Source organism: Nerophis ophidion, linkage group LG23 (assembly GCF_033978795.1).
Source record: "Nerophis ophidion isolate RoL-2023_Sa linkage group LG23, RoL_Noph_v1.0, whole genome shotgun sequence".
Taxonomy (NCBI): Eukaryota; Metazoa; Chordata; class Actinopteri; order Syngnathiformes; family Syngnathidae; genus Nerophis; species Nerophis ophidion.
Window position 1 is genome coordinate 34627795 of NC_084633.1, and position 16499 is coordinate 34644293.

At 34.8% G+C, this 16499-nt stretch overlaps 1 protein-coding gene across 3 annotated transcripts in view; it reads left to right on the forward strand.

Moving 5' to 3' along the window:
• The first annotated feature begins 3734 nt into the window (after positions 1-3734).
• Positions 3735-16499, forward strand: part of LOC133541141 (uncharacterized) — a 39724-nt gene continuing 26959 nt past the window's right edge. The window contains exons 1-3 of one of the 3 annotated variants that reach the window (XM_061884249.1): positions 3735-4012; positions 10524-10697; positions 15042-15160. In XM_061884249.1, coding sequence (XP_061740233.1) covers positions 3811-4012; positions 10524-10697; positions 15042-15160 — 495 coding nt within the window. In that variant the 5' untranslated portion in view covers positions 3735-3810. The remainder of the gene's footprint in view (positions 4013-10523; positions 10698-15041; positions 15161-16499) is intronic. The other 2 variants (XR_009803800.1, XM_061884250.1) reach the window with 2 other exon arrangements.

Here is a 16499-nt window from a genome sequence, read left to right on the forward strand (position 1 = left end):
CTTTGAAGTTAACGTCACGTTGGCTCGCGCTGACCCGTTTCCATGGTTACCAGCCAGCGGGTTTTCATTCTTGGTTCACTCCCCCCCCCCCCTCCCCCACCCCCGCGTCGTCATAACGACATTCAATTCCACTTTTCTTCTCGCGTGATCGCTCAACCCTTTTCTTTTTTTTTTTTTGCAGACATGCACACTGTATTCTCGCTTCGACTCGAAAGAAAACAACTCGGAGCTGTAGCTAGGCAACTCTAAAATGTGAGTCATCCAGCTGCCGCACCCATGTCACAGACACACACACACACACACACACACACACACACACACACACACACACACACACACACACACACACACACACGCACGACCGCAGACTTGACACGTTCACCCAAACTACACAAAAGTGTGTTTTGTTACTAGTTTGTATCACAGGATGACAACAAAGCAATAATAATAATAATAATAATAAAACAGTACAATAATATTGATAGAGATCGATTCTAGATCGACATAACAGGAGGACATTCCACAGATGGCGGACACAGAACAGTTGAGCGCCCTCCAGTGGTCACAAAGGGATGTTTTTGTCTTGTCGTTGTTCACTTATCTCACTTCCGGTCTTGTAAAAATGAAAAAAAAAAAAACAAAAAAAAAACACCCCCCAAAAAACCCAGCAGAGGTTGTAAAATATGAACTCAAAGTCTTTTTGTGTTTAAAAAAAGAAAGAAAAAGACTGACAAACATTGTTTGTTTTTTGCAGCGTTACATTTGAAATAAGTCTCTTTTTTTGTAATTTTGAATGTTCGAAATTATTTAATCAAAAAATAACAAAGAAAAGAAAGGGAAAATATAAATTTCATCTTTTTAGTATCGACCTGATACCGATACTAACCTTGGTATCAACATAGTGATCGATATTGCAGTCGATCTTCCCTGCAAATTAGTGAACAGGTGTGTTTAAAAAAAGATCAAAAGCATGTTCAAAATATATATATATTTTTTATAATTATTTTATTAATTTGTTTATTTAAATTATTATTATTATAGTTATTATTACTATCAACATTACTATTCATTTTATACTGGGAAACATGTTTAATATTTACATGCTTTTTTATTCTATCCCTATTTTTTTATGTTATTATTATAATTATTATTAATATTGTTGTTGCTACACACAATTATAAATAAATATGTGATCATAATGAAATGCAACAATGTAAAAATATTTTTTTAAAGCAAGAATAACAAATAAACTAAAAAGAAGAGGAAAGAAGTCTATTTCACCTTTTTAGTATCGACCTGATACTGATACTGACCTTGGTGTTGATATAGTGGTCGATATTTAGAATCGATCCTCACCTACAAATTACTGAACAGACGTGTTTTAAAAAAGGTCAAAATAATTTTTCAACTATATTTTATTTAGATGTATTTACATTTCATTGTTATTTGTGTCTCAAGTATGTGATTTTAAAAACATAAAGGAGTGTTCATTTTATAATTGACTTTTTGAATTAAAATGTTATTATAATTCTTATTATTAACATTATTATTATTATTATTAGTATTATTATACTAGCAATAATAGTTATATTTACATGGGTTTTATTATTTAATCCATATATTTTAAAATGTTATTATTATAATTATTCATATTATTGCTTTTGCTACACACCGAAAATAATAAATAAATATGTAAATAAATAAATAAAATATATAGATAACAGAGAAACTAAAAAAAAATGAAAAAAATATTAATTTCATCTCTTTAGTATTGACCTATTACCGATATTAACCTTGGTATCGATATCGTGATCGATATTGGAAGCGATCTTCCCTACAAATTACTGAGCAGGTGTGTTTTAAAAAAGATCAAAAGCATTTTAAATTATTTAATAAAAATGTTTTGTTTAAGATATTATTATTGTTATAGTTATTAGTAGTATCGACATTAGTATTGATATTATACTGGGAATCATTTTAATATTTACATGCTTTTTTTATTTAATCCTTATTTTTTAAAAGTTAGTATTATAATTATTTTTAATATTGTTGTTGCTACACAAAATTATAAATAAATATGTAATTATAATGAAATGCAACAATGTGAAAAGATTTGAAAAAAAAAAACATGAATAACAAATATTGCGATGAGATGGAGACTTGTCCAGGGTGTACGACGCCTTCCGCCCGGTTGTAGCTGAGATAGGCAACAGCGCCCCCCGCCACCCCAAAGGGAATAAGCGGGAGAAAATGGATGGATGAATAACAAATAAACTAAAAAGAAGAGAAAAAATATTGACTTCCCCTTTTTAGTATCGACCTGATACTGATACTAACCTTGGTGTTGATATAGTGGTCGATATTTGGAATCGATCCTCACCTAAAAATTACTGAACAGGTGTGTTTCCAAAAAGGTCAAAATGATTGTTCAACTATATTTTATTTAGATGTATTTACATTTCATTGTTAGTTGTGTCTCAAGTCTGTGATTTTAAAGACATAAAAGAGGGTTAATTTTATAATTGATTCGTTTAATAAAAATATTATGATTTTTACTATCAACAATATTATTATATTTATTATTATACTTGTAATAATACTAATATTGACATGTTTTTATTTAATCCCTATTTTTTAAATGTTATTATTGTAATTATTCATATTATTGCTTTTGCTACACAACAAAATAATAAACAAATATGTAAATATAACAAAATGCAACAATGTGGAAGATAAAAAAAACTAATAAAAAAACAAGGATAACAAAGAAACTAAAAAGAAGAGAAAAATATGAATTGCATCTCCTTGTTACCGACCTGATACCGATACTAGCCTTGGTATCGCTATAGTGATCGATATTGGAATCGATCTTCCCTACAAAATTACTGAACAGGTGTGTTTAAAAAAAGATCAAAAGCATTTTTAAAATATATTTTATTTAGAGGTATTTACATTTCAATGTTAGTTGTATCTCAAGTCTGTGATTTTAAACATAAAATAGGGTTAATTTGTTTAATTAAAATATTATTATTATTATAGTTATTATAATTATCAACATTATTATTGATATTATACAGGGAATCATCTTTAATATTTACATGCTCTTTTTATTTAATCCCTATTTTTCTAAATATTATTATTATGATTATTATTAATATTGTTGTTGCTTCACAAAATGATAAATAAATATGTAATTATAATGAAATGCAACAATGTTAAAAGGTTTAAAAACAAACACGAATAAAAAAGAAACTAAAAAGAAGAGAAGAAAATCGATTTCACCTATTTAGTATCGACCCGATACCGATACTAACCTTGGTATCGATATAGTGATCGATAATGGAATCGATTCTCCCCTACAAACGACTGAACAGGTGTGTTTAAAAAAATGTTTGGAAATATTTGGTCTTATTTTCATTTAGATGATGCACTATTACATTTCTAATAATTGGCATTTGTATGTCGAGTCTGTGATTTTAAAATCAAATTATTACAGGGAAGACGCCCACTTCCTGTCAAAGTTCAGGTGGTCAATTAACAACCAATCACTGGAGAGATCTTCTTTTGAGCGTTAGAAGACCAAAAAATGATACTGTACATTTTATTAACCGATACCAAGTCAGGGACAGCATTGGGAAAGAACTAAACAAATATCGATTTCACCACACAAGTATCGACCCTTGGCAGTGGATGGGAGTGGAATGGCTCCGCCCACCACCACCAATTACCCGGCAGGTGTGTCTTTAAAAAAAAAAAAATCACAACTTTGTGTCCCCTTTGTGGTTTGAAGCAAAGAAAGTGGACTTGGCGATGGATTTCAATTTAAACTTTGTCGCTCTTTTCCTCGTCGCCGTGCCGACGACTACGCCGCCACACCTGAGCTGGTGCCTCCCCGCCTCCTCGCCGCACCTGGACCGCCACAAAAACTGCACGCTGGGCCAAATCCGGAATATTATACCTGGGGAGTTTTTCATGGCCGGTCCCCAGGGGGGCTCGGACCCCCCCGTCACAGGTGAGATCCTACCTGTCCCGGGAGTGCAATTATTACCAAAAAGTAGAATAAAAGACGTAAAAGGATGTGTTTTTTTTTCAACTTCCTGTTGCTTTCAGATGGTTGTTTTTTTTCTTTTCTTTTTTTTACTAAAAATTCCACACCTGTTTTTTTGTAGTACATTTTTAGTTGTAGCTTTATTTTATTTGTGTAAATTCACGTTGCTGCTGTAATCAATGTCCTCGTTTTCTTATCTTTATAAACCCAAAACTTCCTTATAAATATTATTTGTAGTTTTTTTTAAACTTAATGTTTATTGAAGTTGTTCAGAATAGACTTGGTTGAAAAATTATCTATATTTGAAATATTTCTAATTTAGATAATTCATATAAATCTAATACAATTATTCAGATCAATTATTTAAAATTATAACGATTTGATTAAATTTAAAATATCTAAATGTAAAAAAAAAAAGTATAATTGCAGCTCCTCCCGTTGCATTTTGTTTATGAAAAAGTAATAAAAAAAGTTCTCAATCTTTCCCCAAGTACCACCAAAATGGTCGACATTAAAATACAGTAATGTAGTAGACCTAAGTATTCATCAAGTACCACTGTAATGATATTAAATTACAGTAGCGTAGTAGACCTAAGTATTCAGTAAGTACCACCATAATATTAAAATACAGTAGCGTAGTAGACCTAATTATTTATCAAGTAACACTATAATAACAATACAGTAGTGTAGTAGACCTAATCATTCATCAAGTGACAACATTAAAATACAGTAGTATAGTAGACCTAAATATTCATTAAGTACCACCAAAATTAAAAAATTAAAATACAGTAGTGTCGTAGACCTAAGTATTCATTAAGTACCACCAAAATTACATTAAAATACAGTATTTTAGTAGACCTAAGTATTCATTAAGTACCACCAAAATGACAACATTAAAATACAGTAGTGTAGTTGACATAAGTATTCATTAAGTACCACCAAAATTACAATGAAATAAAGTAGAGTAGTAGACCTAACTAAGTACCAACATAATGACAACATTAATGTCAACTACAACATTAGTGGTGTGGTTGACATAAGTATTCATTAAGTACGACCAAAATGACATTAAAATACCGTAGTGTAGTAGACCTAAGTATTCATTAAGTACCACCATGATGACAACATTAAAATACAGTAGTGTAGTAGACCTAAGTATTCATCAAGTACCACCAAAATGAAATTAAAATACAGTAGTGTAGTAGATCTAAGTATTCATTAAGTACCACCATGATGACATTAAAATACAGTAGTGTAGTAGACCTAAGTATTCATCAAGTACCACCAAAATGACATTAAAATACAGTAGTGTAGTAGACCTAGGTATTCATTAAGTACCACCAAAATTACAGTAAAATACAGTAATGTAGTAGACCTAAGTATTCATTAAGTACCACCAAAATGACATCAAAATACAGTAGTGTAGTAGACCTAAGTATTCATTAAGTACCACCAAAATGACAACAGTAAAATACAGTAGTGTAATAGACCTAAGTATTAAGTACCACCATAATGACATTAAAATACAGTAGTGTAGTAGACCAAAGAATTCAAGTACCACCAAAATGACATTAAAATACAGTAGTGTAGTAGACCTAAGTGTTCATTAAGTACCACCAAAATGACATCAAAATACAGTAGTGTAGTAGACCTAAGTATTCATTAAGTACCACCGTAATGACAACATTAAAATACAGTAGTGTAATAGACCTAAGTATTAAGTACCACCATAATGACATTAAAATACAGTAGTGTAGTAGACCAAAGAATTCAAGTACCACCAAAATGACATTAAAATACAGTAGTGTAGTAGACCTAAGTGTTCATTAAGTACCACCAAAATTACATTAAAATACAGTAGTGAGTAGACCTAAGTATTCAATAAGTTCCACCAAAATGACAACATTAAAATACAGTAGTGTAGTTGACATAAGTAATAAGTACCACCCAAATTACATCAAAATACAGTAGTGTAGTAGGCCTAACTATTCATTAAGTACCACCATAATGACAACATTAAAATACAGTAGTGTAGTAGACATAAGTATTCATTAAGTACCACCAAAATTACAATAAAGTACAGTAGTGTAGTAGGCCTAAGTATTCAGTAGGTACCATAATGACATTAAAATACAGTACTGTAGTAGACATAAGTATTCATTAAGTACCACCCTCAATGTGACCTGTATGGCTGTTGACCAAGTATGCCTTGGCTTCACTTGTGGGTGTGAAAAGCCGTAGATATTATGTGACTGGGTCGACAAGCAAAGGCAGTGTCTTTTAAGGCACACCCCCAATATTTTTGTCTGACTGGAAATCGGGAGAAATTCAGGAGAATGGTTGCTTGGGAGATTTTTGGGAGGGGTACTGAATTCTGGAGTTTCCTGGGAAAATGGGGAGGGTTGTCAAGTATTTCAATCAATCCAGTCCCTCGCTCTCTCTGTCTCTGCCCTCCCTTCACAATTTGTTTAGTTTTTAAGCCCTTCTCAACCCTGGACGTACACTGAAAATACACACAACCCTGACTCAAAATGTCGGACATTTGAGGCTTTTAAGAAACCCCGCCCGGACAGCCCAGACAGCCCCTGCAAGAGAGGACATGTCCAGGTAAAGGAGGACGTATGGTCAGTGTAGATCAGGGCTCCCCAACCTTTTTGAAACCAAGAGCTATTTCTTGGGTACTGATTAATGCGAAGGGCTACCAGTTTGATACACACTTAAATAAATTGCCAGAAATAGCCAATTTGCTGAATTTACCTTTTAACTCTGTTATTAACAATAAAACTAGCTAAATTGAATATTTTTGAAAAAAAATAAAAATAATTTATGGAACATTATTAGTATTTTTTCCTGATTAAGATTAATTTTAGAATTTGGATGACATGTTTTAAATATATAACAAATTGGACCAGGCTATATTTCTAACAGACAATTAATTATTTCCTCTACATTTTCCAGAACAAAAATTTTAAAAGAAATTCAAAAGACTTTGAAATAAGATTTTAATTCGGTTCCACAGATTTTCTAGATTTACCAGAATATTTTGGGGGAATTTTAATCATAAGTTTGAGAAAATATTTCAGAAATATTCCTCGTCAAAAACAGAGGCTAAAATGAAAAATTAGATTAAAATGTATTTATTATTCTTTACAGTAAAAAACAAATAATTTACTTGAACATTTATTTAAATTGTCAGGAAGGAATTTATAAGGTAAATGTGTTTGAAAATCCTAAAAATCATTTTTAAGGTTGTATTTTTTCTCTAAAATTGTCTTTCTGAAAGTTATGAGAAGCAAAGTAAAAAAATATTATAATATATATATATATATATATATTTTTTTTTTTCCTTTGTCATGAAAAAGGGAGGGTTTTTTGGGGGGGGGGTTGGTGCACTAATTGTAAGCGTACCTTGTTTTTTATGTTTTAATAAAAAAAATTTAAAAATATATATATATATATTTTTTTTTAAATTAAAAAATAATAAAAAATCATTAAAAAATCTTGGGCCGCGGCCCGGTGGTTGGGGACCACTGATCTAAAGCAGCACCCAAATATCAGCTCAGGAAACACTTAGCTTTCCAAGTACCACCATAGTGTTAAAATACAGTAGGTTAGTATGCCTAAGCGTTCATTAAAAACAACGCAGTTTTTATTTAAGAAGTGAGAGTTTTACGAGAAACGTTTTCTTTTGTAAGGTTTGCAATGACGACAATTTTTTTATTTTTTTTACTCAATATGACAGTTATTTAAACATACTGTAATTCATAAACCAAACATGCAAAATGGCTAATAATGCATGAAATATTGTACCTTTTGAGTTTTACTAAAAAAGAAACCATGAGATTTTGGAAGGCTTGTGAATACAAACATTTGTCTTTTCCTTAGTACGACAGTAATGTTCTTGAAATTCTGACAAAATGTGGAAAAAAAACAATAAAACAAATATTCAAACATTTGTTTTTAAACCAAACATGCAAAATGTCTACAAATGCTTGAAAAAAATGTATCTTTGAGTTTTACTCGAAAAATGGATTGGCAACACTAAATTGGGTTTGTGAGTGTCTGTGTTGGCCCTGCGATGAGGTGGTGACTTGTCTAGGGTGTACGCCGCCTTCCGTCCGAATGCAGCTGAGATAGGCTCCAGCACCCCAGGCAACCCCAAAATGGACAAGCGGTAGGAAATGGATGGATGGATTGATGGCAGTTAATATATGTATAATATTTTTGGCCCTTATTAACATTACACTCAGTTTGAAAAGTAACACTGTTTGAATATAGGAAAATAAAACGCATTTGGCCCGAATGTCACCCGAGTAAAGACGTTGTGCACATATGCAGTCTTCTCTCCACCCTGCAGGGGGTAACAGAGTCAAATATGTCACAATGAAGCAGCAAAAATAAAAACTGACACTGTTGACCCTGAGAAAAAACCCAAGAGCTTCTCTTTCTTCATGCTGTTAACTATCTGTCTAGCTGCACACGCTGTCTCAAGGGAATAGAACCTGCAAACATCCGAATTTCAATGTCCGGCCTCGGGGCCCTTGGGCTCTTGAAACCGCGGCCCTTTTTGTGATGTAGTTGAGGTGTATAGTGTAAGTATGACAGTAACTTACTAAAATGGTTGAATTTGCAGAAGCTCTTTGAAAAAGAGGTAGCAAAAGTTCCCAAGTTTTGAAACTTTTATTTTCCCCCCAACATGAAATTAAGTTTATTTAATACATTTGTTTATTAAAATTGTACTATTAGTATTTTTAGCAGTATACTTATATTCCATCCATCATCTTCCGCTTATCCGAGGTCGGGTCGCGGGGGCAACAGCCTAAGCAGGGAAGCCGAGACTTCCCTCTCCCCAGCCACTTCGTCTAGCTCTTCCCGGGGGATCCCGAGGCGTTCCCAGGCCAGCCAGGAGACATAGTCTTCCCAACGTGTCCTGGGTCTTCCCCGTGGCCTCCTACCGGTTGGACGTGCCCTAAACACCCCCCTAGGGAGGCGTTCGGGTGGCATCCTGACCAGATGCCCGAACCACCTCATCTGCCTCCTCTCGATTTGAAGGAGCAACGGCTTTACTTTGAGTTCCTCCCGGATGGCAGAGCTTCTCACCCTATCTCTAAGGGAGAGACCCAAACTCATTTGGGCCGCTTGTACCCGTGATCTTATCCTTTCGGTCATGACCCAAAGCTCATGACCATAGGTGAGGATGGGAACGTAGATCGACCGGTAAATTGAGAGCTTTGGCTTCCGGCTCAGCTCTTTCTTCACCACATATTATCGTCATTGTTACTGTACTGTCACTAATCTTAATTTTTTACAAATTGTTGATTAAATCAGTAGTTTGAAATGTTGCTATTCTGTTATTGTTGCTACACTATAAAAAAAATAAAACGCAGCAATGTTAAAGTATGAACACCCCACCGCAAAAAAAAAGTGTAACAAATACAGTAAAAAGAACTGAAAAATATCGATTTCACCATGCTAGTATCGACCTAATACTGATACTAACCTTGGTATTGCGATCGATATTGGAATCGAACCTCCTCTACAAATTACTGAACAGGTATGTTTTTAAAAAAGTTCAAAAGCATTTTTAAAATATATTTTATTTAAATGTACGGTCTTTACATTTCGCGTCATTGTTAGTTGTATCTATAGTCTGTGATTTTAAATACATGAGGAAAATGTGTCACAAAAAAACGGCCCTGAGACAATCCCTGGAGCTTCTGTTTTTTCATGCTGTTAACTATCTGTCTAGCTGCACACGCTGGCAACCAGTAGCAAGGGCAGGATAATGAATTTATTGACCGTTCAGTTTGAAAGTCGACTCGGCAATGAAGTAAACGCAGTCTCAAGGGAATGGAACCTGCAAACATCCACATTTCAACGTCCGGGCCCTTGGGTTCTTATAACTGCGGCCCTCTTTGTGATGTAGCTGAGATGTACAGTGTAAGTAGGACAGTAACTTTTTCGACTGTCGCTGGTTAAAATGGTTGAAAGGTCAAAAGCATTTTTAAATGTATTTAATTTAGATGTACAGTATTTACATTTCACATCATTGTTAGTTGTATCTAAAGTCTGTGATTTTAAATACATGAGGCAAATGTGTCACGAGGAAGCAGTGAGTAGAAGACTCCTCCTTTTTATTAAAAATTGAGAAAAATCCTGGAGCTTCTGTTTCTTCATGCTGTTAACTATCTGTCTAGCTGCGCACGCTGGCAACGAGTAGCGAGGGCAGGATAATGCATTTATTGACCGTTCAGTGTGAAAGTCCACTCTGCAAGGGAATAGAACCTGCAAACATATACATTTCTATATCCGGGCCTTTGGGTTCTTGAAACCGTGGCCCTCTTCATGATGTAGCAAGTATGATACGTAGCTTTTTTATGACTGTCACTGGCTAAAATGGTTACATTTAAAATTCAAGTGACAGCAAAAGCTGCCAAATTAAAGTTTATTTTTTATTTTTTTTATGCTCACGTAGATGTTTTGTCATCATCAGTCCCACCGCGAGGCGCCCAGCTGAGGGTCAGAGGTCAGCGGCGCGGCGGAGCAGGGGAGCTCCGGCGGAGGCTGCAGCCCGAGGTTGAATGCCGGGACCACGCCATTACCCTGACTGTCAGGCGCAGACCGGCCGGTCAACTCTTCCTAGACCGAGGTGAGGATCCAGGTCTAGTGTGAAAACATACTCATTCATTGTTAGCTTTTTAGATCACGGTTGTCAAACTCAAGGCCCAAATCAGGCCCAAAACATAATTTTAAATAACTGTGGATAAAATTTGCATTAATAAAGTAACTTATATTTTCTTATTAAATGTACTTATTTTTCCCATTTTGACAGAAAATATAAACTTTGAGAGTATCCAATATTGCAGCAAATATAAATGGTAAAATTTACAGTGGTTTTTACAGCGTGTTAATGTAAATGCTGTTGTTTTTACAGTAAAATTCTGTCAACAGAGCTGCCAGTTTATTACCGTAAAATCTACAATTTATACGGTGTGTTACTATAAATGACATTGCTTTTAACGGTTAAAAACCATAAACTGGCAGCTTTCGCTTTCGTTACCGTAAATAACAAAGAAAAAGGTAGTGTTTTTTTCATTCCTAGTAATGTGTTGTAAAAACTTCTGTGAATTTTACAGTAAAAATCTATTAAGCTGCCAGTTTTTAAATTTTTTTTTTTTACTGTGTGTGTGTGTGTGTGTGTGTGTGTGTGTGTGTGTGTGTGTGTGTGTGTGTGTTCACACACACTATATATATATATATATATATATATATATATATATATATATATATATATATATATATATATATATATATATATATATATATATATATATATATATATATATATACATATACATATACATATACATATACATACACACACACACACACACGTGTATATATGCATATAAATGTGTGTGTGTGTGTGTGTGTGTATATATATATATATAAATACACAAACACATGTATATTATGTGTTTGTGTGTACAGACAATATATATATATATACACACATTTATATGCATATATACACATACACGTGTATATAGTATGTATGTGAATTTTTTATTTTATATATATATATATATATATATATATATATATACACACACACACGTATAATGTATGTGTGTATATATATATATATATATATATATATATATACACACACACACGTATAATGTATGTGTGTAAATATATTAGGGCTGCGAATCTTTGGGTGTCCCACGATTCGATTCAGTATCGATTCTTGGGGTCACGATTCGATAATATATCAATTTTTTTCGATTCTTGATTCAAAAACTTTTTCCGATTCAAAACAATTCTTTATTCATTCAATACATAGGATTTGAGCAGGATCTACCCCAGTCTGCTGACATGCTAGCAGAGTAGTAGATTTTTTAAAAGAAAGCTTTTATAATTGTAAAGGACAATGTTTTATCAACTGATTGCAATAATGTAAATTTGTTTTAACTATTAAACCAACCAAAAAAAAGACTTATTTTTACCTTTGTGAAAACATTGGACACAGTGTGTTGTCAAGCTTATGAGATGCCATGCAAGTGTAAGCCACTGTGACACTATTGTTCTTTTTCTTTTTATTTCTATAAATGTTTAATGATAATATCACTGCTATGCTGAAATTCTAATTAATATTGATACTATTGTTGATAATATTCATTTTTGTTTCACTACTTTTGGTTTGTTCTGTGTGGTGTTTGTGTCTCCTCTCAATTGCTCTGTTTATTGCAGTTCTGAGTGTTGCTGGGTCAGGTTTGGTTTTGGAATTGGATTGCATTGTTATGGTATTGCTGTGTAGTGGTTTGTTGGATTGATAAAAAAAAATAAAAAGAGAATCGATTCTGAATCGCACAACGTATTCGGTTCGTATTCAAATCGATTTTTTCCCACACCCCTTATATATATATAATTTTTTTTTTTTTTAATTTTTTTTTTTTTTTTCACTGTTAAAAGCGGTTCATCTGATGGCAGCTCTCAAGGAGTTTGTCACGTTGGCCTTCATTTTTTCTTGAAGATAAACACAATCTCACCGTTTCTTGTCCACACACTCACACACTTGTTCCCTGTCGTTTTCATGGTTTTGGGAAGTACCAGGATAAGAGAAAGGGAAGGCGGACAGACGTGTGTTCAAGTTAACTTTCGGTTTCGATCTCCGGCAAGGTGCACAAAAGCACGTTTGGAGGGGGACAATTTTAGAGAAGGCTTTTTTTGATTGTGCAGATGCAATAGTCGCCGGTTTGAAATGTATTTTATTTAGTTACTCTTTCCATTCGGATTTATTTTCACGGTTCATTGTTCCGATGAGTGCACACTTTATGTCCTAATTTTTATTCACACTTTTGTATACATATATACATTTTATTTTTACTTCTGTTTTTTATCTGTATTATTGCAACACTACAAAGTTATTTAGGTTAGGAACAAAAAGGTAACTTTTTGGTCCCATTTTCCTGTCAAAGCACAGGAAAATGGGACCTCCTTAAGGAATATTTCCATATATCCATCTATTTTCTACCGCTTATTTCCAGTAAAAACAAATTCCATTATTGCCTATATTTAATACTTATACACAATAATTTTTTTTTTGATCCACATCTTAATTGCTTCCAGTGATTATTGTACTGCTGATAAAATGACAGTTAAAAAAAAAAGTATTTTGAATGCTTCTCTTAAAGCAGGGGTGTAAAACTCAAATACAGAGTGGGCCAAAATTTTAAACGGAACAAAGCCGCGGGACAAGGTTGAACAAATTAACCTTTTAATAGGGACCCAAACAAGTTTTGCATTAAATATTGAACAAGCAAGGCTTATATAACTTTAGTGACATGCAAAATCCAGTTTCAAATAATAATAATAATAATTTAAAAAAAAAATATCAATGGCATCTCAAATAAAATTTTAATAAAGATATAATGCCTTTTTTTCCATTTGCAATATTCTGAGGTAAATATAACATTTTTTCCACAGGCTAATAATACATTTGAAAATAAAATAATAATGAATGAGCCAAACATTCAAGCCTTGAAGGAGCAAGAGAAAATGCTTGAATAAAACGTTAATTATTGATCATTTTGCTGGAAGTTTCCTGGAAGAGTTAGTGCTGCAAGGGGTTCTGGTAATTTGTTCTGTTGTTTCACGGTGCGGATGTTCACCTGAAACGTGTTTGTCATTCTTGTTTGGTGTGGGTTCACGGTGTGGCGCATATTTGTAACAGTGATAAAGTTGTTTATACGGCCACCCTCAGTGTGACCTGTATGGCTGTTGACCAAGTATGCCTTGCATTCACGTGTGTGTGTGTGTGTAAAAGCCACAAATATTACGTGACACGCTGTTAGTGTGGAGGAAAAGCGGACGTGACGACAGGTTGCAGAGAACGCTAAAGGCAGTGCCTTAAATGCACGCCCTCAATATAGTTGTTGAGGTGGAAATCGGTAGAAATTCGGGAGAATGGTTGCACCGGGAGATTTTCGGGAGGGGCACTGAATTTCGGGAGTCTACCGGGAAAATTAGGAGGGTTGGCAAGTATGAGTATTAGCGGTAAATGCGGTGTTACAGCGGCACCGACGCTATATAACTCCGGCGGGCCAGCTCTAATGCTAAATTGATATTGCCTCAAGGGCCAAATTAAATTACACGGTGGGCCAGATTTGGCTCGCGGGCCAGAGTTTGACACCCATCCCTTAAAGGAACGGCTCCTCAAAGAATCTCTCCTATTGTTAATATTGTTTGTACTTTGTGTCAAATAAATTAATTTTCAATTCTCGTCACATTCTCATAGTCATTGTCACCGACGTCCCACTGGGGTGAGTTTTTCCTTGCCCTTGTGTGGGCTCTACCGAGGATTTTGTTGTGGTTTGTGCAGCCCTTTGAGACACTAGTGATTTAGGGCTATATAAATGATTGATTGATTAGTTAGACAACCTTCAAACAAAATAACCTAGGAGGTCTTTTCCCCTGCAAAAGGGCAGACTATGCCCCCAAGTGGTGAGTCAAAGTACTGCATGAAAGTTTTTCTCTGTAATAACCGAGAATCCATTACTTACATTAAAAACCTTAAACCGGTGTCTAGACTGGAAATATATGGAGTAAAAATATCCCTGCGAACTTTATTTTGGCGAAAACTAGACCATCCCTCTCAATCAGGCACGATGGAGGTGTGGCGCAAGACCCAGAACCTCCAGGTCTGTGTGCACATTTAGTGATTTTTACTCGGGTAAATGTTGGAAAAAAAAAAATTACATTGTGTTTTGGAATTTTCCTATTCAAAAGAGAGAGAGAGATCTTTGTTTGCTTTGAAAATGCAAGAAAAAAGATTGAGGCAAAGTGGTCCTCCTGTGTGAACTGCAGTGTTTTGGTTAAACCTTGGGAAAGGCAGTAATACAGCATCAATCACATAGTGAAGTGTTCAATCCCAGTTAATATTTGAGCGTTTCCTCGATTTTGTTCAATTCAAGCAATGTTTTTCTCTCAGAGAACGATACGTCCGTTCCCCTCACCCAGCTGCCCCGTCAGTGCGGCTACGCCGTGGAGACCGTCGGGGGATACCTCCACCTGGCGGCTCGGTACGACGCCTGCCACGTCACACGACAGGTACGACGGAATATACTTTTTTCCATGTCCAAGTGTAGTAAAAAAGGATACAGTAGGGAAGGGGTTAATTTGGCCCAGTTTCTTGGTGGATCTTGTGGGTATCAGTCTGCAATGCAGTCTGCGGAAAAGAATGGAAAGCGCCACCCTGCGTAGCAAGTGATGCTGTGGTCAAAGTTGGAATGGCCACAAACACACTTGAAGATACGCAGTACTCGACTGCCATCTGGCGGCCAAAGTGGATAGCGCGCGCCCAAATTTTTGTGTCAGGTTTCTCATGACAAATGGGGCCACAGGAATATGAATATATACAAATTCTGTTTCCATATGAGTTGGGAAATTGTGTTTGATGTAAATATAAACGGAATACAATGATTTGCAAATCCTTTTCAACCCATATTCAGTTGAATATGCTACAAAGACAACATATTTGATGTTCAAACTCATAAACTTTATTTTTTTTTTTCCGCAAATAATAATTAACTTAGAATTTCATGGCTGCAACACGTGCCAAAGTAGTTGGGGAAGGGCATGTTCACCACTGTGTTACATCACCTTTTCTTTTAAAAACACTCAATAAACGTTTGGGAACTGAGGAAACTAATTGTTGAAGCTTTGAAAGTGGAATTCTTTCCCATTCTTGTTTTATGTAGAGCTTCAGTCGTTCAACAAGTCTGGGGTCTACGCTGTCCTATTTTACGCTTCATAATGCGCCACACATTTTCCATGGGAGAAAGGTCTGGACTGCAGGCGGGCCAGAAAAGTACCTGCACTCTTTTTTTCCTTTACGAAGCCACGCTGTTGTAACGTGCTGAATGTGGCTCGGCATTTTTCTTGCTGAAATAAGCAGGGGCGTCCATTTTTGATTGATTGATTGATACTTTTATTAGTAGATTGCACAGTTCAGTACATATTCCGTACAATTGACCACTAAATGGTAACACCATTTAGTCGTGTTACCATTGATACTTTTATTAGTAGATTGCACAGTTCAGTACATATTCTGTACAATTGACCACTAAATGGTGTTACCAAGTTGAAAAACAAGTTTTTCAACTTGTTTAAGTCGGGGTCCACGTTAATCATGAAAGAGACGCTGCTTAGATGGCAACATATGTTGTTCCAAAACCTGTATGTACCTTTCAGCATTAATGGTGCCTTCACAGATGTGTAAGTTACCCATGCCTTGGGCAATAATGCACCCCCATACCATCACACATGCTGGCTTTTACACTTTGCGTCGATGACAGTCTTGATGGTTCGCTTCCCTTTTGGCCCGGATGACACAATGTTGAATATTTCCCAAAAAAATTTGAAATGTGGACTCGTTAGACCACAGAAC